The sequence below is a fragment of the Chiloscyllium plagiosum genome, unplaced genomic scaffold, assembly GCF_037043375.1.
Source record: "Chiloscyllium plagiosum isolate Xiang-an unplaced genomic scaffold, Cpla_swu_hap1 HiC_scaffold_23, whole genome shotgun sequence".
Classification (NCBI taxonomy): domain Eukaryota; kingdom Metazoa; phylum Chordata; class Chondrichthyes; order Orectolobiformes; family Hemiscylliidae; genus Chiloscyllium; species Chiloscyllium plagiosum.
Window position 1 is genome coordinate 4,973,745 of NW_028270161.1, and position 24,656 is coordinate 4,998,400.

The 24,656-nt window shown below is 44.7% G+C and overlaps 1 protein-coding gene across 6 annotated transcripts in view; it reads left to right on the forward strand.

Annotated features, from left to right (window-relative positions):
• Positions 1 to 24,656, forward strand: part of frmd4a (FERM domain containing 4A) — a 765,730-nt gene that overhangs the window by 450,151 nt on the left and 290,923 nt on the right. For all 6 annotated transcript variants that reach the window (XM_043714187.2, XM_043714188.2, XM_043714186.2 and 3 more), the window contains one exon: positions 9,048 to 9,113. In XM_043714187.2, coding sequence (XP_043570122.1) covers positions 9,048 to 9,113 — 66 coding nt within the window. The remainder of the gene's footprint in view (positions 1 to 9,047; positions 9,114 to 24,656) is intronic.

The window sequence follows — 24,656 nt, forward strand, 5'->3', positions numbered from 1 at the left end:
AATAAATAAAAGAAAAACATCTGCAAACTGAACCCAGAGTTGGGGGGGAGGAAGAAAATTATATTTCACAAAGAATTCTTCATGAGGTAATGCAAAGAAAAGAACAAAGATATATTTGATTTTGCCCTCCTGTTCCCCATTCTACCCTCTGTGACCTTGTAACCTTCTCGTATTCTGCTGTCTGTAACTTAATCACATCAAAACCGTTTCAGCCACCATCCCCATACTCAATGAACACTGATTCCTGGGATTAGACATGGCTAACAAGGCCAGCATTTATTGCCCACCACTAATTGCCTCTGAATTGAGGGGCTTGTGAGGCCATTTCAGAGTCATAGAATCTCTGCAGTGCAGACAGAGTCTATTCGGCCCATTGAGTCTGTGCCAGTGCTGTGAAGAACATCCCACCCAGACTTAGCCCCCATCCTATCCCTCTTAGCCTGCACTTTCCCGTGGCTAATCCACCTTGTCTGCACATCCCTGGACCCTATGGGCAATTTCCCATGACCAATCCACCCTAACCTGCACATCTTTGGACTGTGGGTGGAAACCGGAGCATCCAGAGGAAACCTACACAGGCACGGGGAGAATGTGCAAACTCCACACAGTCACCTGAGGAATCGAACCCGGGTCCCTGGTGCTGTGAGGTGGCATGCTAACCACATCGCTGTGCATTTGGAGTCAGAATGACAGATTTCCTTCACTTAGGGGCATCAGTGAACTGGTTGAGATTTTATAACAATTATTTCGTGGTCATTGTCACTGAGAATATGTTTACTTTGTGAATTAAATTCAGAAGTCAGTAGCTGCTGTGATGAGATTTTAACCCACGGCCCCAGTACATGAGACTGAGCCCCTGGATTCCTGAGCTGATCACAGGCTCACTAACTGGATTAGTGGTGCTGGAAGAGCACAGCAGTTCAGGCAGCATCCAAGGAGTTTCCAGCATCTGCAGTCATCGTGTTTACCAACAGGCTCACTAACTCCCCAGTTAAGGAATGCCTTACCTTAAAATTCTCATAGTTGGTTTAATGCCCCAGGGTCCAGTTCCTCTCTATCTCTGGCATTCTGAGCTCCACAATCCTCACAAATATTTGCTCACCTTAGATTCCAATGTCTTGGCTTTCCTTAATTGTAAACAATCTGCCATTGGGGGCTGCAACTTTAGTTACTCAGGACCTATGCTCTCGAATTCCCTCCTGAAACCACTCTGACTCTCGTCCCCACACTCCTCCCCAGTTTATAGCAGTCCCTAAAATCGACCTCTTCGACCATGGTTTTGATCACCTGCCCTGATATCTCCCTGTGTAGCTCAGTGTCAGTCTTTTGTTTCATATGGGGGCGTCCTGCTATAAAGCGACAGTTGGGTTGCTCTCCAACCTCGTACTTTGGAAAATTGTGCCATGGAAAACCGCTATAGAAAATCGCACTTTAGAAGATTGCTATACCCGTTCAGAATAAACTTCATGTTATGCAAACAACGTCCACAATTTGTCAATCATGCTATAGTCAACTTGCGCTGATGAAACGCGTGTTCTAGCAGAACTGCTTAGGAGCTCTTTGACTGACCTGAGTTTATCTACCTGGAGTTTCCAACATTGATTTATGGAGCACCTTGGAACATTTCACTGCATTTGGTAAGGGTTCTACATAAATTGAGGTTGTGTTTCAGTTGAGGTTGGATGACTGTGATAGCAAATACAATGGAATGTGTGAAGTCAGGAGCGCTGCTCCCTGTTAAACTATGACTGGAGTTAGACACTTGTTAGACCTCAGCTGGATATTATGTGTAGTCACAGACACCACGTTATAGGAAGGATGTAAATGCGCTGATGGAGCGCAGAAGTGATTCATGGGATAGAAATGATGTGCAGGAAGAGGGGGAAGAAGTAGGAGATTGGCATTAAGGAATGATGGACACAATGGACTGAATGGTCTCCTTGTGCACTGTGACTATTCTGTGACTGTGCAGAGGCTGGTGGTAGAATCAATAAATTGAAGATTGATCTTAGGACCTTCTTCCTGTGAGGAGTGATTGCTGTGAGTGGATTAGTGGCGAAGATGAAGAACCCAATGGAGTTCTTTAGGAATTAGAAGCTGCCAGCCAGCTATCTGTCAGGCTCTTAATTTCCAGAGAAATGGGAATGGGACTAAGTTATTTTCCTCATCGTTGACTATCATCTTGCAGAGGGTGGTATGTGTATGGAATGAGCTGCCAGAGGAAGTAGTAGAGGTGGGTACAATTACAACATTTAGAAGGCAACTGGATGGATACATGAATAGGGAGGGTTTGGAGGGATATGGAGCAAATACTGGCAAATGGGACTAGATTGGGTTGGGATATCTGGTCAGCATGGATGAGTTGGACTGAAGGGTCTGTTTCCGTGCTGTACATCTCTATGGCTCTATTACTCTAAGTGGTTGAATGAAATGTCAAAACTTGTGGTGCTGGAAAAGCGCAGCAGAGCAGGCAGCATCCGAGGAACAGGAGAGTCAATGTTTTGGGCATAAACCCTTTTGCAGGACTGGAGAGGGGGAAGGGGACTGAGAGATAAATGGGGAAGGTGGGTGTAGGACTCGGGGGAAGGTGGGTGGGATGACAATAGGTGGATGTAGGTGGGGGGTGATTGTGATAAGTCGGTGGGGGGGCGGTGGAGGAGATAGGTGGGAAGGAAGATGGACTGGTCAAGAGGGCAGTGCTGAGTTGGAAGGTCGGATCAGGCTGCCATTCAGTCCATTGGAGCTCCTGTGCTAGCAAATGTCCAGCCTTGGTCCATAGCCCTGCATGTAACCCTATTTCCGAAAGTTTGTGTCACTAGTAACCTATCAACAGTGAGGTATAGACCTCCCACCACTGCCCATCAGATGGAAGTCTGACCTTGTGAATAGCTTCTGATGATCTGCTTTGTGGAATTTGCCTTCACTCGGACTCAGCTGCTATGGTTGCAGCTGCTCACTGTGTGTATGGACACCTGCTTTGACTAACTCGGAGTGTACACCTGAGGGCTATCAAAATGCAGCACTGTCTATGCTGATGTGTTAGCAGCATTTTGCATTGACTAGCTATCAGTAAAGCTCTGTGTGATTTGATGAAGTGCATTGATTGATCTGTCTGGCATCAGTAACACACTGTCCATGATGTGGGATATGCAGAAAGGAAATGGCCCGTGTTTTGCTGGGGGTGGGCAGGAAGCTGAATGTTGAGTTATAGTGAAAGTGAGGACTGCAGATGCTGGAGATCAGAGTCAACATTAGTGGTGCTGGAAAAGCACAGCAGGTCAGGCAGCATCCGAGGAGCAGGAAAATCGACATTTCAGGCAAAAGCCCTTCATGAGGAACTCCTCCTGCTCCTCGGATGCTGCCTGACCTTCTGTGCTTTTCCAGCACCGCCAATCTTGACTGTGGAATTATAGCACCCACCCTGTGACTTGATTTGATTTATTGTTGTCATGCACCGAGATGCAGTGAAAAGTATTGTTTTATATGCAGGCAGATCGTACCATACAGAGTGCATCAGGGTAGCAGAGCCAAGGGCTGAATACGGTGTTCCAACCATAGAGAAGGTGCAGAGGGAGAGATCAGGATTAGCACTTGAGAGGTCCGTTCTAAACTCTGATAACAGCAGGAAACTCAGGGCCTGACGTTACATGTCACCATGGCGTGTTGATATATGATAGACTGATGCTCTTGTTGTGTCACGCTGTGATACTGAGGCTGGCTCCTGGAACATAAGGATGAAATGTGGATCACGTCCTATTGGCGAATTTAATAAAGGTTTATTACAGCTCCTGGTACTTACACAATCAGGGGTGTTCACAAGTATGGACTCAGGTTAAGCAGTTTGGATATACAGTATACTGCATCACTCAGCATGCCATGCTGCAAGGGGACGGAGCTCAGTAAGATCGAGACCCAGAGCTTCATACCATTAGGTCAAATGTAATGATACGGCAGTAACTTCATAAACATGTCCATTAAAGATGTTTGTGTATTTGCTGCAAGAAATGGAATTCCTGTCCTAAGTGCTTTGTGGGTCAGTCTACAGCACAGGGACTGGAGTGGTTCAAGATGGCAGCTCACCCCCACCATTTCAAGGGGATAACTGGGGACGGGGCAATAAATACTGGCCCAGCCAGCAATACCCACATCCCATAAATGAATTTTTACAGGCTTGCTGTGTTCTTCCTGCTTGTCTACTTTGGATTCCAGCATTTGTAATTAATTTTTAACTGCATTTGGGTCAGGGGCAGGGATGATGGGCTCCTGGGGAAGGGAGGCTGTCTGTGTTTGGATCGGGGTAGTACTTGGTCTCTGGTTTCTGCGCCTGCCCTGAACTGTTCTGATTAATCACCTGAACACCTCTCATGGAGACCCGGGTCCTTTGTAAAGTGTGGTGACCAGAATATCAGAGAATGCAACATAATTCTCTCATCTCCCCCCCCCCCCCCAACAGAATCATGCGAGTATCAAACAAATCCGAGGATGAGCAAAACGGTTGAAGATGTACTTGTTGTATGGATGGTATCACTCGTGAGCAGCCCTTTTGCAATCGTGGAATTTGCCTATAAATGGAACATTCTCTGAAGAACTCCGAGTAAATATTTAGGCAGAATGTTTGAATAGAACCTGAGCCTTCTGTTTGATTTGAAACAGTTTGTGAATTGACATAATGCATCACAGAATGTACAGCACTGGACCGAAAATGATCAAAAACCAAGCCACTGTCTCAACGGCCTAAATTATAACAGACCTTGATTTCAGGGGAGTTGAAAGGTTTGATCAGGAATGGGTGGGTGGGAGGTGGGAAGAAATACTTTGTGTTGACAGCAATGGTTGTAGGAACAAAAGAGTTCTCCTTTGATATCATCAGTTCCAGAAGCTGTTTGGCAGCTCAGTGACGTACTGTATAAACTTTGTTTTGAGCTACCTAGATGTTTCGAAGGAATTGGCAATGCTCGCTCTTCAGAACAAAGCCTGAAGTCTGCAGGTCCACTTTAAAGCTCACCAGATCTGGATTGGAGGGCGCTGTGCTCACTGTGTTCTGGATCATGTCAAAATCGTAGAATAGAATCATCAGACTTTACAGTGCAGGAAGCCATTCAACCCGTCAGGTCTGTAAGAGCTATCCAGTTAGTCTCAGTCCTATCTCCACCATGATTTGGAGTTGGACTGGGGTGGACAAAGTTGAAAATCACACAAGACCAGGTTATAGTCCAACAGGTTTATTTGGAAGCACTACCTTTCGGAGCACTGTTCCTTCATCAGGTGGTTGTGGAGCAGCACTCCGAAAGCTAGTGCTTCCAAATAAACCTGTCGGACTATAACCTGGTCTTGTGTGATTTTTAACTTCCCATTTCCATAGCCCTCTCAGTTAATAGCTTTCTAATATATATCCATCGCTCTCCCAGGCAGCACATTCCAAATCCGAACAACTCTCTGAGTAAAGAAGTTTCTCCTCATCTTACTCCACGTTCTTCTGTTGAGAATCTTGAGATTGAGACCCCTAGTTACTGACATACCAACCAGTGGAAACAGAATATCCTTCTTTACCCTGTCAAAATTTTGAACATTTCAATGAGGTCACCTCTTAATCCTCTCAGCTCCAAGGAGAATAAACCCAATTTCTCGAATCTTCCCTTGTATATGAAATCCCTCTTTCCAGGTATCATTCTAGTAAATCTCGTTTGCACTCTGTCCAGGGTTTTAACATCTTCCCTAAAGAAGATGCCCAGAACTAAACACAATATTGAAACGTTGCCTGACCAATGATTTGGAGAGGTGTAGCATCACTTCCATGGCCGTATTGTGCCAGGCCCACATAGTGTGCAGCTGGTATACAGTAAATGTGATGCTGAAATTCTGGTATTATGACAAGGATTCAGAGAATTAGAGGGAGGGGTGGGGGCGGTGCATTTTCTTGTGGAAGCCACAAGCTAAAGGCCTTAATCACCGTTAATAAAAAGCCAATAATAAATAGAGGAAGGTCCTCTTCACTTCTGCAGGTATATAGGACGTGTGAAGCCCAGCTGCTGTAATTTTGACCCTTGTTTACTTAGTATATTGAGAAGGAGAATATTTTGTTGTAATTTTATTCTTCATGTCCCCTCTTCTCAAGGCAGGTATTCATATTGGGGAGGGAGGGTATGGTTCAATAGATTTGCAAGGTTGGCTATTCTTTGTGTGTGAATTGGAGACAAGAGTCTAAACATTTACTTACTCAGACTCCGTCAAACCCAACCTTGCTGGTTCTCAGTCAAACGCAAACTTGCTGATTCTCAGTGGCGTTCCAAAGGGATTGCTGCTGGGTCCTGTTTCGTTATACTAATGATTTGGATGAGAATATAGAAAGCACAGTTAGTAAGTTTGTGGATGATACCAAAATTGGTGGCATAGTAAACAGTGAAGAAAGTTTTCTAAGATAACAAAGGGATCTTGATCAATGGGACAGTGGGCTGAGGAGTAGCAGATGGAGTTCAATCCAGATAAATGTATTTTGGTGCAACAAACAAGGGCAGAGCTTATGCAATTAATGATAGGGCCTTGGGGAGTATTGTAGAACAGAGGGTCCCAGGGGTTCAGGTACATAATTCTTTCAATTTTGCAATACAGGTGGTTAAAAAGGCGTTTGGCACACTCGCCTTCATTGTTCAGTCCTTTGAGTGCAGGAGTTGGGACGTTATGTTGCGGTTGTACAGGATGTTGATGAGGTCTCTTCTGGAATACTGTGTCCAATTATGGTCTCTCTGTTATAAGAAGGTAATTATTAAGTTGGAGAGGGTTCAGAAGAGATTTACCAGGATGTTGCCGGGTATGGAAGGATTGAGTTATAAAGAAAGGCTGGATAGGCTGGGAATTTTTTTTCACTGGAGTGTAGGAGGTTGAGAGGTGACCAGATAGAGGTTTATAAAATAATGGTTGGCTTTTCCCTAGAGTGGGGGATTTCAAGGCTAGGGGGCATATTTCTAAGGTGAAAAGAGAGAGATTTAAAAGAGCATGAGGGGCAAATGTTTCATACAGAGGGTAGTTCGTGTGTGGAATGAACCTCCAGAGGAAGTGGTGGATGTGGCTACAATAACAACATTTAAAAAACATTTGGATAAGCACATGAAAAGGAAAGGTTTGGAGGGGTATGGATCAGGAGCAGGCAAATGGGACTAGTTAGTTTGAGATCATGGTCAGCATGGACTTATTGGACTGAAGGATCTGTTTCCATACTGTATGACTCTATAACTCAGACCTACCTAAACTTGCTGATTCTCAGTTCAACTCATAGAGTCAAAGAGATGTGCAGCATGGAAACAGACCCTTCGGTCCAACTTGTCCATGCTGACCAGGTATCCTAACCTAATCTGCTTCCATTTGCCAGCACTTGGCCCATAGCCCTCTTAAACCCTTCCTATTCATATACCCACCCAGGTGCCTTTTAAATGTTGCAATTATACTAGCCTTCACCACTTCCTCTGGCAGCTCTTTCCATTCACACACCACCCTCTGCGTGAGTCGAACCCAAACTTGCTGATTCCCAGTTGTGCCCAATCCAATATTTGCCAGTGTCCAAACACACTTTTCCCAGTAGGCTAACACTCAGCAAGAAGAGATGTTACTGATATCTCTCCCTCCGTGGCCCCAGGACGAGTAACACTCAAGTACAGGACGCATTACAGAACTCAAGGTCAGCAAGCCAAGGAATAACCCTTGGATTTGGCTTGCCTATACATTACAAAGTTCACAGGACATAATACAGGCACTGCCTGAGACATTCAGCCTTGCTGTTGGGAAGCGTTATAGAAATAATGTCATTATGTTAAATTAATAAGGAAACTGGCTGGATAGTAAGGGTGGTGAATGTTTGGAACTCTTTTTCACAAATGGCAGCGAGTGCTGGATCAGTTGTTAATTTTCAATCTGAGAGAGATAAATGTTTGTTAACAGGAGGTAAGGGATATGGACCAAAGGCAGTTATACGGAGTTAGGCCACAGAGCAACCATAATCTCATTGAATGGCAGAACAGGTTTGAGAGGCTGAATGGCCTACTCCTGTTACTATGTTCCAATCGAGTAATGCCACTGAGCAGAAGGTTCAAGTCCCACTGCAAGACCTGATACTGGGGACGCCGTGCTAATTCACATTCTCGATGAAGGGCTTATGCCCGAAACGTCGATTCTCCTGCTCCTCGGATGCTGCCTGACCGGCTGTGGGTTTTCCAGTACCACACTCCCGACTCTATGCTGGTAACATGGCCAAATAGGTTTGGTAAGAACATGCAAATCCCTCTGACACAAGCCAGTGGTGGGTGCTGAGTGTGGGTGAGATTCCTCGTCAGGTGTGTGATAGACCCTCTCACTGTCTCTATCCAACATATGTGTAAAAATGTACATTGCCACAGCAATGCAGGCTCTCTGAGTGACCTGTTACTCACCACTCTCCACTAAAACAACATCTGAGCAGTAAATTGCTGAGAATAAGGGTGTGGTCAATTCAAGTTTAGATATGTTATGTTCTGTATTCGCTAAAATCAGCTGAAAAGTCCAGATGCAGTCTGCCTTTAACAGTACGTTTGATGAATTCAAAAACTGCAGGAGTTGCTGGCATCTATTTTCATTGGACTAGCAAACTGATTCGTCATAGTAAAAGCAGGAGGATAAAGCATCTACCATTACACCCCACATTAAAACAGAATACAGCAGACCCATTTATTGTGCAGTGGTGACTGTTTGACATTTATAGGAAGTCTGCTTTACAAAGGATTTCCTTTACGTGATGGTGCCAGACTTTGCTGGCTATGTGAGTTCTCATCCAAACCTCGACAGTTCCAGCCAGCAGCTTCAGTGTACAGTGTTGTGAGGCTGTGTCTGTGCAAAGATCCGAGTTTCTCCAGTATGTTCCCAGAAAACTCTTTCTCCAGAAAATAATCAGTTCAGAGTAACCTAATTTCTTGAGAATTCAGAGGGTGGGTGTCATTTCTGGTGGTCTGCCTTGTTTGTTTCCTTTGTCACTGTCCCTCGTGCTGCCTTTGACCAACTCTTCTTTTTCTGTTCCCTTCCAGATGACAGAGGGGCGGCGATGCCAGGTGCACCTCCTCGATGACAGGAAGCTGGAACTTCTTGTGCAGGTAAGACAGATTCATCAGCGCACTTACCTGGATGACGGCAAAAATGTTCTGCATCAGACGCTGGAAACCAGGAATAAAAACAGAAAGTGCTGGAAATTCTCAACAGGTCAGATAGAATCTGTGGAGAGAGAAATCAAATTAACGTTTCAGATCAATATCTTCTCATCTGTTTCTCTTGATGCAGACTTGGTGAATGTTCCAGCAGTTTTTGTTTTTATTTATCAAGTGTACTGGTGGAGCCACCACCTCTTCCATTTGGGTGAAGTCTCAAAATGCTTGTTATTCAAGACCTTAAAGACACAGACACACACAGACACACACACATACACAGACACAGGCTCAGACACTTTTAGAAACAGGCACGTACACATACAGACTCACCCATGCACAGATAGGAACAGACAGACTCACTGACATACACAGTCAGACACACTTTCTCACACATACACACTGACACACACATGCACACTCACAGACACACATACAGACACAAACATAAGTGTAGATACACTCCCACACACACATTCACATGCACACAAACCAACATATATACACACACACACACACTATCTCTCTCTCTCACTCACACACACAGACAGCCTTGAATTGAGAGAGGGTGATCATTTAATTTTTTTAACGTTAGAAACCAGTTGAAGCTCAGCAATAACTGCAGTGCATGTGGGGCTGTGTTAACATTAGAGCAATGAAGCTCAGACCATTGTAAATATTTTCTTGTTAATTCCTTCATGGGGCATGGGCGTTACTGGCTGGGCCAGTATTTATTACCTGCCTTTGTCTCAGAGTATTTCTGAAAATAAATCTTGGTTCAGGAGGTGGACGTTTAAAGGGGGCATTTAATAAAGAAGTTTCCCAGGGTGGTATTAGCTATGGGACTTGTTGTGTGAGTGATGAGTCTCCCCCTCAGCCCCACTGCCAGTGCCAGCCCCTGAGCCCTGATGTTGCAGAAGAGACCTCTATGATGACCTCTTTACCAGCTTAAAGTCAGTGTTTAGGAGCACTTGGTTATCCTACAATTTCTTCACATGATTTGTAACTATGGTATTCAAAAAATACATTGTTTTCAGAGTTTTAAATTCCCATCTCTAGTGGTACTGTTCATTCCAGATAATTTTCTGCAAAAGTTGGTTTTTGAAAATATCCTTTGATAATGGTTTATAGCACAGAGCATGGAGTATAAATAAATATAATTGGCTCTCTGGCCTGTTTTAGAAAATTGGAAATTCTCATTAGGTTATTAAATTGATAAATGAAGAAAATTGTAGAGCAAATTAACTTCTCAGACAAAGGAACTTTGGTGTTGGAAATATTTCACTGCGAAATCAGCTTAACAATATCTGTAAGGACAATAATCATCGCAGTCTAATTATGGACAAAATTTAAGAGTGAGAAAAGGTTACGAACCTATTATAACATTCTGCCTCTCATTAAACACCCAGCACATGCTCCGAACTTGATAGATTTCCTCAGTTGCTTACATTCTCAGATTAAAGTTACTCTGTTTCATAAACTCAGCGAATATTTCGAACATTGTAAAATCGAAGTCTGGAATTATTTTGCGTTTCTAAGATAAATGACAATACTTAATTGGGCGGCACGGTGGCACAGTGGTTAGCACTGCTGCCTCACAGCGCCTGAGACCCGGGTTCAATTCCCGCCTCAGGCGACTGACTGTGTGGAGTTTGCACGTTCTCCCCGTGTCTGCGTGGGTTTCCTCCGGGTGCTCCGGTTTCCTCCCACAGTCCAAAGATGTGCAGGGTCAGGTGAATTGGCCATGCTAAATTGCCCGTAGTGTTAGGTAAGGGGTAAATCTAGGGGTATGGGTGGGTTCGCTTCGGCGGGTCGGTGTGGACTTGTTGGGCCGAAGGGCCTGTTTCCACACTGTAATGTAATCTAATCTAATCTTAATTATGGAAAGTAATTACTGCATCAGGAGAACTTCATAGGTATTACAGCGCCTTTGGTCATTTTAACCAGGCCAAAACCAAGATTTGATTAATTAAATTAATTTTATTGCATAAAACAAATATGACAGTGTAACTTTGCATCCATTGTGTCATTGGTTGTAACATTCACCTGGTTAAATAAAAATCTGATACATTTGGTTATCAGTCACAAATGTTTATCAGATATTATGTCAATCATACAGTCAGAGAGATGTGCAGCACAGAAAAAGGCACTCCGGCCCTTTGAGTTTATACTTGTTAAAAAAAACCCTGTTGCAGTCCCATTTCCTCGCACTTTCCCCATAACCTTGTGTGCCTTGTACATCTAAATGCCTCTTCAATGTGATGGGGGTTCCTGCCTCTCCCACCCTCACAGGCAGGCAGTTCCAGATTCCCCACCAACCTCTGGGTGAAAAGATTTCCCCATATCCCATCTAAACCTCTTACCCTTTACCAACAATCTATTTCCCCAGTCATTGATCCCTCCATCAAGGGGAGAGGTTTCTTCCTGTTTACACTATCTATGTCCCTCAGAATGTTATAAAGTTCAATCATTTTCCCCTGCTCCTCCCCTCCGTCTCCTCTGCTCTAAGGAAAACAGCCATAATCAGTCCAATCTCTCTTCAACACTAATAACCCAGGCAACGTCCTTGTAAATCTCCCCTGCACCCTTTCCAGTGTTGTCACATCCATCAAACAATACTCTCACTGGCGTAACTCCCCTGAGACCGGTATCTTGTCACCAAGCCCCCCCTTTATTTACCCTTGGAGAGTCCTGGACACTGACCCCCAGCTCCCTCAGAGCGAGCCCCTCGGGGTGAACACTCGGGCACTCCTGTTTATGTCTGTCAGCCAGGGCTCCCTGATTGGACTAGATTAGCAACCCCAATGAGATAACTCATATTTTATGAGATCTACCTGACTGGTCTTGTGACAATCACTTTTCTAGCTGTGGTCTAACCATGGTTATACACAGTTATCAATACTTTAACAAGCTACAAGTACCATTTAACAGATTGATAAGAGACTGTTATTATGCTGCAGAAAATGTGCTCCAACACACTGTGTTGTAAATGTGAGAATTTGAGTGCAAAGCCATGGTCTCCAGTTGCCCAGGGAGCTGCCTTCTGTGTTTTATATGTTACAGATTTGTAAATGTCTGTGTTAGAAATCTGTTCGTGGTTTTGGTGCAAACCTACTCAGCAGAGAGAGAGCTCCCCTGGTCCTGAGCTCTCACTGTTTATGTTACAATCACAGTGAGGAGCTACAGTGGTCCCGGTCTGCAGTTACTCATGTCCCTACAGCCTGTAACAAAGGGGGATAACGGGAGAGGTATCTGCCCAGTCTCTTAGTTACACAGCTCCATCACAAATGTAAACTAAAAACTAATTTGCTTATGAACGTGAAAATGAAACGATTTGCAGAGAATGTTAATGTTGAGCAGGTGGCTCCAGATGCTGTGATTGTCCAGCAGCCATCACTGTTTTGGCAGGGACTGCTTGTGGTTACTGAACATGCCTCAAATTCCCCGGACGCAATGACTTAACCTTGTTAATGAACAAGAACCCAGGTTTTAAAACTGTAGCCTCCTTATGTCGCTCATTGCTAAAAGTGCACAGTCTTTAAGAATTGTGTTTGGTTTGGCAGAATGCCAGATACCAGTGGTTTCAATCAAACCATATTCCTTGACCTGTTCAAAAAGAATTTGGTTATTTCAGATGTTAGAAAGCTAGTCCTGTCTCTACTCTCCTTTAAATTATTGTCACCCATGGGCTTGTAACCCTTATCCCTTCATTAATACTCATCGTAACTTTTTGGTTATTGCTGGCACAATATGGTGGGTAGTTTAGTTCATTGTTTTTAGACAGCCTGCCTCATGTGGAAGGCTGGTGATTCAGGACCACCCCCTGAACAACTGCCTGACATAAATACTGTAACATTTTTGATAACGGTCAACTCCCTTTCATACAATGGAAGCATTGTACTTAATGTGTGTTGTCTGTGTGTGTGTTTTTAAATCACTTTGTGTGGAGTATTTTTCCTTTTGGTGAATTTGGCTGCTGTACATGACCCCTGCCTGCCTGCCTGTTGTTCAGGAGACCCTGATGCAGCATGCGAAGAATTCTGTTACGTCAGCTGACTGATGCGAAGTGTTACGAAAGGGTTTAACGTAGGCGTACTGATCGGGGAGCAGATGTGTACAGGTAGCAGACATTGGCATCGCAGTTCATTTGGTTGGCGATCATAGCTGTTGCGTTTCTGAATTTCTTCCTTCTGAGTCACTTATCTCACACACACGCAGGTGCGCATACACACACACATACAGACACACACAAACACATACACATACAGACACCCACACTCAGACACATAGACACAGACACATACACGCAAACACATACACACACAGACACACACACAGACATCTACACCCACACAGACATCCACACATTCAGACACACTCAGGCACGTAGACACAGACACACAAACACATACACACACACACACACACAGGCACCCACACACACACAGACACCCATACTCAGACACACTCGGGCATATAGACACAGAGACACACAGACGTATACACACACAGACACACACACACCCACAAACACACACACACTCATCTACACACACACAGGCACCCACACTCAGACATACACACACATACACACACAGGCACACACACACATCTACACACACACAGGCACCCACACTCTCACACACAGACACACCACACACACACAGACACCCATACTCAGACACACTCGGGCATATAGACACAGAGACACACAGACGTGTATACACACAGACACACACAGACACACACACACACCTACACACACACAGGCACCCACACTCTCTCACACAGACACACCACACACACACACACACACCTTGCTTCAATGGCCAGAGAAAGTTTGAACTACAGGAAGCTGGAATATCTAGGATAAACTGTGAGGAAGAAATAGAGGCAGATAATCCTAGCAACAGCAATGTGCAAGTTCACAGATATTTGGCACAGAGTGAAACCTGCAGGAGATAAAATCGTGTCTGGTCATTGTTGAACTTTCAAACAGGGTACAAAAACTGGAACAGTTTCTTCCGGCTTTCTATAATCTCACGATGCTAAGTACCGTTGTCAGACCATTTCTGAGCTGTTTTTCTGATAGTGAGTACTGTGGGACTGAAGTTTTCTTGGTGCAAATTCACGAACTGATTTTTGTCTTTTACGTTTGAAATAAATGGTACTCAACTCCATGTATGTGGATGTGTACATGTTCATGTGTGTGTCTGTTATGTGTGTGCACATTCATTTATATGTATGCCCATGTGTGTTTGTTTTCATATATGCATATTTATATGTCTGTGTTAATGTGTATATGTTTATGTGTTTGCATTCATCGTGTGTGCATTCATGTATGCATGTATTTGTTCCTGTGTGTTTGTTTGTGTGTGTATGTGTATTGAACACACATCTGTGTATTTTCAAGTGTTCATGTGTGCACATGTTGTTTTTATATGGGTGTGTATGTCTACATGTGTAGATTCATTTACCTAAATCTTACCTCCCATTATCAATAACAATTTCCACTTGTATCACCTCTTCAAAGATGTGAAATAGAGTCATAGAATCATACAGCATTGAAACAGACCCTTTGGTCAACTCGTCCATGCCAACCGGATAATCTAACCTAATCTGGTCCCATTTGCCAGCACTTGGCCCTAAACCCTTCCTACTCATATAACCATCCAGATGCCTTTTAAATGTTGCAATTGTACCAGCCTCCACCACTTCCTCTGGCAGCTCATTCCTTACATTTATCACCCTCTGTGTGAAAATGTTACCTCTTGGGTCCTTTCCAAATCTTTCCCCTCTCGCCTTAAACCAATGCCGTTCAGTTTTGGATTCTCCCACCCTGGGGAAAAGACCTTGGCTATTCGCCCTATCAGTGCCCCTCATGTATAAGGTCACCCCTCAGCCTTGCCAGACATTTGGCCGATGTCAATACAGTGTAGTGGCCTGAGAGTACAAGTGGGTATCAGTCCCCTGTTGCTGAGCCAGACTTGGTGAAACTATGCTCAGCTGAGGACCAAGAAACGATTGATATTTGAGCCAAGTTTCTCATGAGTTTTCTTGACAAATGATCTAAAGTGAGCCAGGTGCCACGGGTGAATAGAAACATCTGTATTTCCATTGGAAGGTGCTGCCGGATTTGACTGCAGTTACCTACGGTTGAGTAAAAAGGTCACAAATGGGTCTGTCAGTATTTTGGTTGTGCCCAACTAAACCAAGACGGTTCCAGAATGACAGCCAACGGGCTTGGGACCAAAGACAGCTGAATACCTCATGTAGCAACAGAAAAAATGATAGCCCAAGGACAGTGACCAGCACACCAACAGTAAGGCACAGCACATACAAAGGCAGTCATTTCCTCTTGAAGGGGGCAAGAGGACAGATAAATCATTCACTTTGGTTTCCCAGTAGCTCATGAATAGTTACGTTGTGAACATTTGCACAATTTGTACAATCTGTACAAATTGCAGCTCAGAGAAAGGCCATTCGGTCCACCTAGTCCATACTGGTTATTATTGCTCCAAAGAGTAGAGTGCCGCTGGAAATGCTCAGCAGGAAAATCGACATTTCAGGCAGGAGCCCTTCATCAGGAATGAGGCCAGCATCTGCAGTCCTCACTTCCGCCTAATTGCTCCAAACAAGCCAACTCTTGCCCCTCAGTAAATCCTTTTGCTTGCTTCTTTCTTGTGATCATTTCACTCTCCCACACAATTCAACTCAAATGGTTTGTGCTGGAGCAGGCTCCGCATTCTCCCCTCTCTCTGGGTCAAGATATTTTTCCTGGATTCTCCATTTGTTTCCAAAAGATGTCTCTGGCTCCATGGGTTTGTCGAACTGTGATATCTTCAGAGATCGTTGAGATGCAATGACCCTGCTTCAGTCAGTTAGCCAGGATTCAGTATCCCACTGTCTGAAGTAAATTTCTTGGCCAAGTTATTTTCTATCTGCATGTTGCGAGACAGGGTAAACTGGGAAGGATGGTTCCCGATGATTGGGGAGTCTCGAACCAGGACTGAGATGGGGAGAAATGCCTTCACCCAGAGAGTGGAGAGCCTGTGGAATTCTCTGCCACAGTTTGAGGCCAAAATACTGCATGTTTTCAAGAAGGAGTTAGATATAGCTCTTAGGGCTAAGGGTATCAAAGGGTATGGGGGAGAAAGCAGGAACAGGGGACTGAGTTGGGTGATCAGCCGTGATCAGATTGCATGGCAGAGCACTGTAGAAGGGCTGAAAGGCCTACTCCTGCAGCTGTTTTCTGTATTTCTGCATTTCTCTTTGTCTATTGAGGAGTCACTTCATCAGGGCACTGTGACATTGTATCTGAGCAGCCCATTCTACAACTGTATGTCCAGGACTGGCGGCAGCAAGATTCCACACTTGATTCTTGATCAGTGGTGAGCCAATAGATCTCAACCAGAACAGATCTCAGGGTCCAAGTTGTGGACTACGGAGCAGGAAGCTGTCCACTCAGCTATCAGACAGGGTGGTGTCTGGGTACCATCCACCAGTAGCTTGGTGGTTGGGATTGAGAGCTGCCGCCAGTCCTCCTTCCCATGTGATCCCATGGGATTGTTCAATCGACTGTGATGGAGGGTGGACCAGGAATACATCTCCACAGATGTCTTTCATAACAAGATGCAGTTTAATACATCAGAGTGGCTGTACAGAGGCTGTGTTAGCTCTCGGACATATTAAATCCAACTGGCTGCGGGTAAAGAAGACTCGCAGACTGTGCCAAAGTCTAACCAATTGTGAGGCATTGAAGAGGGTCTTGGATGATTGCTTGGAGGGGACAAAGGCAGGTGACTGGCTCTCGGTAATGACGCTTAGTGAAGAGAAGTTTTATAGAAGTTTTAAACAATGTGAAGGATTCTTACGACTACTCATGACCAAACAGATAACCTGCTTGTTCTGACTACTCTTGATGACTGACCTTATTCTGCCGTTTTGATACTGTTGCTGTGAGCACTGGAAATGAGACAAACTTGAAGTGCTTTCTCCTCTTGCAAGAAGGAATCGAGATGATGAAGCCAGGAACAGGAAATGAACCTTCCCCGCTGCCCTGTAATTACGGCTTCTCAAGTGATTACTGACACTCAGCTGCCTGGAGTGGTTCTTCAGTCGGCATGAATCTCAGGAAACTTTGGTGCCCATTGAGATGGAGGCAAGGAGGCAGAATGCAGCAGTGGATCCAGCACAAAGCCAGCTGGCACTTTTGAGGGATTCATGGGTTTAGCAAACTTGTAGAAACGTAGAGAATAGCTGCAGGAGTAGGCCATTCGGCCCTTCAAGCCTGCCCCTCCATTCAATCTGATCGTGGCTGACCATGCAATCTCAGTATCTCATTCCCGCCCTCTCCCCAACCCCCTCGATCCCTTTAGCTGTAAGGGCCAAGCCCAGCTCTCTCTTGAATCTATCTAATGAGCTGGTCCAACAGCTTCCTGTGGAAGAGGATTCCACAAAATCACAGCTCTCCGAGGGATGAAATTCTTCCTCATCTCAGTCCTGAATGGCTCACCCCTTATTCTTAGGCTGTGATATTTCACTTTTCCAAAGACTTGTTGACGTACTGATTAAAACTGTTGATATACTGTCCCTTCCTGTTAAACCAAGGTGGGACCATAATGAAACAGTGAGTGAGTGAGACAGCGACATTCTAAGTGAAGGGTATTGCTTAACAAATCCTCATCCATTTCCAATTAGACTGATTCATTGTTGGCCTCAAATAAAACATACTTCACTCTGAATGAAGCAGAACCCAGTGAGCTGGGAGTTTAAGTACCTCCACCAATGGGTTCTATAACAGAAAGCATCTTCCCTGTCACCTGTCTCCCGTTGTATGGAACTGTCAGGTGACCTGCCTGCCCTTGCCCCTAGTGAAGGCCCATTAAAGAGGAGGCTAATCTCACCCCCGCCACCATTTTACCCAAAGCAGGGGAGACCCAAAGCAGATGAGTAGTCCAACAGCTTTTACTGGGCTGTAAGAGGGAAGGGGGCTCCTCCTTATCAAGATAAGGTCCCCTGTCACCATCAGCGGCAGCCTCTGCTCCAAACCATGGCCATGCCCCTGCCCCGTGTCAGATTTCCCGAACCATCCCCCTCCGAGACTGTGCCACACCGTCCTCCCCAGCTCGTTAGGGCCAGCCCCATCAAAGCCCTGGGTATCCCCACACCTTTCCTCCTGGCTGGGTCCTCCCTGTCAGTGCTGTCTCAGTGCTGTCTTAACCTGGTGGCCCTCAGGTTAAATCACCACTGGTCACTTCTCTCTAATAAGAGAGCAGCCCCTGTCGTCTGGTAAGACTATGGTGACAATGTTAATGGCGACAGTCCAGGGATCTGCCATGTAACAGCACCACACAAGGTGGGTTTGTGTGGGGAGGGAGCTGAGGGATCATTGCAGTGGGCAGTTTCCAGGATTTCTTCACAGTCAGTGCCCCATTTCTGTATGTTTTGTGATCTGAAGAAGAGTCATTCTCCAATTGAAACGTTAGCTCTGTTTCACTCACCACAACTGCTGCCTGACCCGCTGAGTATTTGCACCAGTTTCTCTATAAAGTGATGATCTCTTGCAGTACAACACTTTTAGTTTGGAAATGTCAAACTGAAGGTCCTACCGAGGGCCGGACGTACACACACAGTGTTCTTCTTAAGACAAGTTGAGTTGTCTTCTGTGGATGTGGCTGTCATTGGCAGGGTCAGCATTTATTGGCAATTCATAATTACCCTGGAGAAGGTGGTGGTGAGCTGTCTCCTTAAACCTCGACGGTCCTTTGGGTGTAGGGACATCCTCAGTGCTGTTGGGAAGGGCAGTTTGACCCTGATTCAGCTGTCTTAATTCAACTGATAAACCATTTATTTGAGCTAGTTCATATTTGTGCAGATCACCAGTAGTCACTCACTAACGAGGCTGATGGCCCACCAAGGACACTCCGTGTCACTGAGTCCTGGGTCACTGTGGGGCCTTCTGTGACTGATGAGCCCCATCTTCCACCACACGCTTGGCAGGTGTTTCTGGGAGGTGAGATTGGTCCTTGAGATCATTTACATTCCTTTCTCCGGTTCCTTTTCCGTATTCCCTCTTGCCGATGGGTGTTCTCAAAGAATTGTGTCCTTTCATACAGGAGCTTTCTAAGCGGTTTCTTCTGAGGGAGGGTCTTTAATGCATCAACGTCTATGTTGCATGATCTTGCCTTCAGGAAGCTTTTGCGTGTATACTGTCACAAATCTCTTTGTGATCTTCACCATCCCAACGTTCCACAGGGAGGAATTTTCATTCCAGGGGATTCAGCGACAATAATGTGCAGATTCTTCACCAGAGGTAACTCTGTGTGAAATTCATAGAATCCCTACAGTGTGGAAACAGGCCCTTTGGCCCAACAAGTCCACACCAACCCTTCGAAGAGTATGTGACTCAAACCCATTCTCCATTACACTACATTTACCCCTGACTAATATACCTAACCTACGTATTCCTGAACACTATGGACAATTTAGCATGGCCAGTTCACCTGACTGCACATCTTTGGATTCTGGGATGAAACCGGAGCACCCGGGAGAAACCCACGCGGACACGGGGAGAATGTTCAAACTCCACACAGACAGTCGCTCAAGGGTGGAATCAAACCCGGGTCTCTGGTGCTGTGAGGCAGCAGTGCTAACCACTGAGCCACTGTGCCACCCGTATTTTGTGTTTTAGTGATCTGCCTGCAAGTATGCAGCTCCAAGAACATTTAAGGAGCTCGAGACCATCCAGGGCATCCAACCCACTTGACCCACCCACCATCTTTGACATCCATTCCCACCACCACCAGCAGCATCAGTCTGTACTATCTACAAGATACATGGTAGCAATCCACTAAGGCCCTTCAACAGTACTTTACAAATCCATGACCTCTCCCATCTGGAAGGACAAGGGCAGCAGAACACCACCCCTGCAGGTTCCCCTCCAAGCCTGTCACCATTCTGACTTGGAAATATATCACCGTTCCTTCAATGTTGCTAGGTCAAAGTCCTGGACCTCCCTCCCTCGAGGCATTGTGGGTCTACCTACAGCAAATGGACTGCAGCGTTTGAAGAAGATGGGAAGATGATGGCCTAGTGGTATTACAGCTAGACTATTCATCCAGAATCTCAGCTAATGTTCTGGTGACCCAAGTTCAAATCTGACTACAGCAGATAGTGGAATTTTAATTCAATAAAAAAAGTCTGAAATTAAGAATCTACTAATGGCCATGAAATCATTGTCAGAAAAACCCATCTGGTTCCTTAATGTCCTTCAGGGAGGGAAATCTACCATCCATACCTGATCAGGCCTACACATGACTCCAGACCCACAGCAATAGGGCTGACTCTCAATTGCCTTCTGAAATGGCCTAGCAAGCCATTCAGTTGTCCCATCGCTACCACCTTCTCAAGGGGCAACTAGGGACAGGCAACAAAGGCTCACACTGCATGTCAATAAAGAAGGTTGGAGTGCTTACACTGTAGGGATGGTGGGATCAGCTAATTCAGGAGAGATCTGACTTCCCGGCTCATTGCCAAAGCAGTCAGTACCTTTACCCTTTGAAATACCAATGAGGCGTTGAAATTCAAGTTCAATGCACAAATATTTTCTTCTGTCCCGACAGATAAGGTGTAATTCATAGTTCCTTCTGTGAAAAGAACATTCTGGAGAAGTTTTATTTTAGCCAACACATAAAGGCCATGAATTATTTAATGAGCATTTAATTATTAAAGCTGGAACTTTATATTAAATTAATACATGTTTATCTTGGCTGGATATCTGATGAATTTTATTTCAGCTAAATAAATTTTGCTTGACTCCTATTCCATTGAGATAAATACATTCTTACTGTATGAATGTGAAACTTAATGTGTTTAGCGATACCTCCTAACTATGTAGCTCTGTTGATAGATGAATTCTGAGAATGGTATTGTGCAGAGTGAAATTTAGTTTGTTCTGAAGTCCAGCTGTTTATTACCTGCTGCCCTAACCTAATGATTTGCCTGTTCAGAGAGTTTTACAGGAAACGTGGACCAGTTGCTTCCCCTGAAATCTGAGCCCTTCTTAAATCAGGTGAAATTGACAGGAGGCCATTCAGCCCTTTGAGCTTGCTGCACTATTCAGTTAAATCTCAGTTGATCTGTGACCTAACTCCATAGAGCTGCCTTGCTCCCTGTCTCTTCATAATGTCGGCTAGCAGCACAATCATGAAGCTGGTCACTTCTGCTTTCTTGGGGAGAGATTTGAAATATTATCATAGCATACATGTGTGGAATACAGGTAATTCTCCTTCTGCTATAACGTGACAGTGGTGTTCCACAGTAACCCCACGCTATAGAAAATCGCACTGTGGAAAACTGCTGGAGCAAATCATGCTGTACAAGATTGCTATAGAAAATTGCTGGACCCGCTCAATACAAAGTTCACGTTCTCCAAACAATATTCATAATTCTAGATTAGAGTGGTGCTGGAAAAGTACAGCAGTTCAGGCAGCATCCGAGGAGCAGTAAAATCGATGTTTCGGGCAAAAAACCCTTCATCAGGAATACAGGCAGAGCTGCCTGAACTGCTGTGCTTTTCCAGCACCACTCTACTCCAGAATCTGGTTTCCAGCATCTGCAGTCTTTGTTTTTACCTAATATCCACAATTCATCAATCACTCTATCGCCAATTTGTTTTAACAAATGTTGTTCTACCAGAATGATCTGTAACTTTTAAAGACAAAATCGGAAACCAGTACATCAGTGAAGATGATGAAGGTGGAAAGTATCCAAGCAAGGATGGAAATGTCCAGTCATCTGTTATGGGGGAGAGAGACAGACAGACAGAGATATGATGTGGTGAGGTGACTCTGATGGATGGGACTAACAGCAAGGTGGAAACAGGGAGCCTAAGACCAGATGCAAAGATGTGGCAAAGGAACACTTAAGGAGAGTAGGGACCGGAATGGAAATGAGCAGCTGTCAGGAAGCGATGGAGGCGTGTGATTGAGCAGCATTGTGGAGATTGAGCAGCATTGTGGAGATTGAGCAGCATTGTGGAGATTGAGCAGCATTGTGGAGATTGAGCAGCATTGTGGAGATTGAGCAGCATTGTGGAGACCTCAGGTGGAATGGGAGAGGCTGAAACCAAAAGAACAATTCAAATGTTATCATTGCTGTCCATCTCACTTCGAAAATTTCTGAACTCCTGCTTGTTTTCTAACCTTTAAAACATTTGGTGGATTTTTCCCTTCCTAAGCCATCTTCCCCATAAAAAAGGACAGATATTGAACTGTATTGGTCAGCCTGTTGCTTTCGGAAATTTTACAATGAGGCTATTCAGTTCCTTGTAACTCCACCCAGTTCTTACAAAGAGCAATCCAGTTAGTCCCAGCCTTCCTCCCTATTCCAGCATATTATCTCTTTGTTCTTGGACTATTTATCCACTTTTCTTTGGAAGACCACTATTAAATCTGCATCCACCTCCCTATTAAGCAGCGAATTTCAAACATTAACCATGTACGTGAGAGTATTTTCTCTGCAGTGTGTAGCATTGTTGAAATGGTGTTGTTAGCCAAAAGGGAGCCCTATCTAATGGCAGTCTCTAAAGCTGTGTTTAAGCATCAGGTGAGGGCAGAGAAAGACACTGATAGTGCCAATGGTCAAAATGACAGCCAACACAAAGTTGCGTGCCACAAAGAGTCAGCATTTTGAAAAGAATGATGGGCAAAGAATTCAGACATTGTCTTTATTATGCCATGGCTGCACAGACGCAGCACCTAAAGAGGGCCCATCTCTGTATTTCAGCAGGAGACCACCAACTTTATTATGTGCAGCACTTTCCTAAACAAACAGTTGTCTGCTTTTTACACATACACATACTTGGGCTGTCGTAGAATGGTTGATATTGTACAGCGTTATTATACAACCTCAGAGCGGCCACACAGTCTTCAGGAAACATGAGCTTCTCCATGTTTATATTTTCAAACGTCTGACTGCTGGCTCAAATTGAGACCAGGATTCCGGGTTTCAGTTCCTTGCTGGGAGCTTTTCTCGGGGAGGAGAGGAGAATTGAAGAACAATGTTTTCCAAGTGAATACAGTGCAGAGAGCAATTTCTGCTTCAATTCTGAAGCACACATTCGGGATTTTGATCATTCGTGTTTCGCAGTAGAGATAACCCAAAAAGAAATTCAGTTTTTATCCTGTCTCATTAATGTGAAAAATGGTAGGTTAGATCATTGTGTAACTTGTCCATGTCAGCTTTGTCATTACAAAGAACAAAGCACCTCTGTTCCAGAGGGTGGGGGAATCCTGAACCAGGGGCTGTAGGTTAAGGATAAGGGGTAAACGTTTTAGGACTGAGATGACACAAACTTTTTTTTGGAGAAAGGGAACACAGTAGCTCAGTGGTTAGCACTGCTGCCTCACAGCACCAGGGACCCGGGTTCGATTCCAGCCTCAGGTGACTATCTGTGTGGAGTTTGCACATTCTCCCCGTCTATACGTGGGTTTCCTCCATGTGCTCCGGTTTCCTCCCACAGTCCAAAGATGTGCAGGTTAGGGTGGATTGGCCATGGGATATTGTCCCATAATGTCCAGGCAAAGGCAAGCTAGGTGGATTAGCCACGGGATGGGAGAGTGATAGGGTAGGGGTTTGGGGCTATTTGGGATCCTGTTCGGAGAGTTGGTGTGGACTCGGGCTGAATGACCTTCTTCCAAACTGAAGGGATTCCATGAAATTTCTTCACAGAGAGTGGTGAGTCTGTGGAATTCATTACCACAGAAAATGGTTGAGGCTAAAACATTGTGTTTTCAAAGAGGTTGCATGGCTGCTGTGGCTGAAAGGATCAAGGGACATAGGAGAGGGCAGGATTAGGGTATTGGGCTTGATGATCAGCCATGATTATATTGGATGGTGGAGCAGGCTTGAAGGACTGAATGGCCTACCATTATCTTTTGTCTATGTGGGCATTTGTTGTCCACGGCTAATTGCCGTCAAATTGAGTGATCTGCCAGGCAGAGGGCAATTAAGAGTCATCCACATTACCACAAGTCTGGAGTCACATGCAGGCCAGACCAGATAAGCTGAGAAGATTTCCTTCCCTAAAGCACAGTAGTGATTTTTCACAACATAGTGATCATTCCTAAGGTTACCTTTTATATTTCAGAATTCTTGATTAAGTTGAAATTCTACTAGCAGCCATGGTGCTATTTGAACCCATGTCCTCACATTATTAGCTTGTGTGTCTGGATTATTAGCAGTGACATTATCACAGTCTCCACAGCTCACACATTGTTTATGGCAATATGGTGTTCACCCAATGTTCCATTGATATCCTGGGATTTGGATACACATTTCACTCAGGAGTTCTGAAGAAGAAAGTCAAACCAGACTCAAAACGTCAGAACCAAACAGTACAGAGGAGACTTTCGGCCCATTGAGTCTGTAACACCAAAAATACGCCACTACCTATACGTCTCTACTTTCCTGCAATTAGCTCGTAACTTTGAA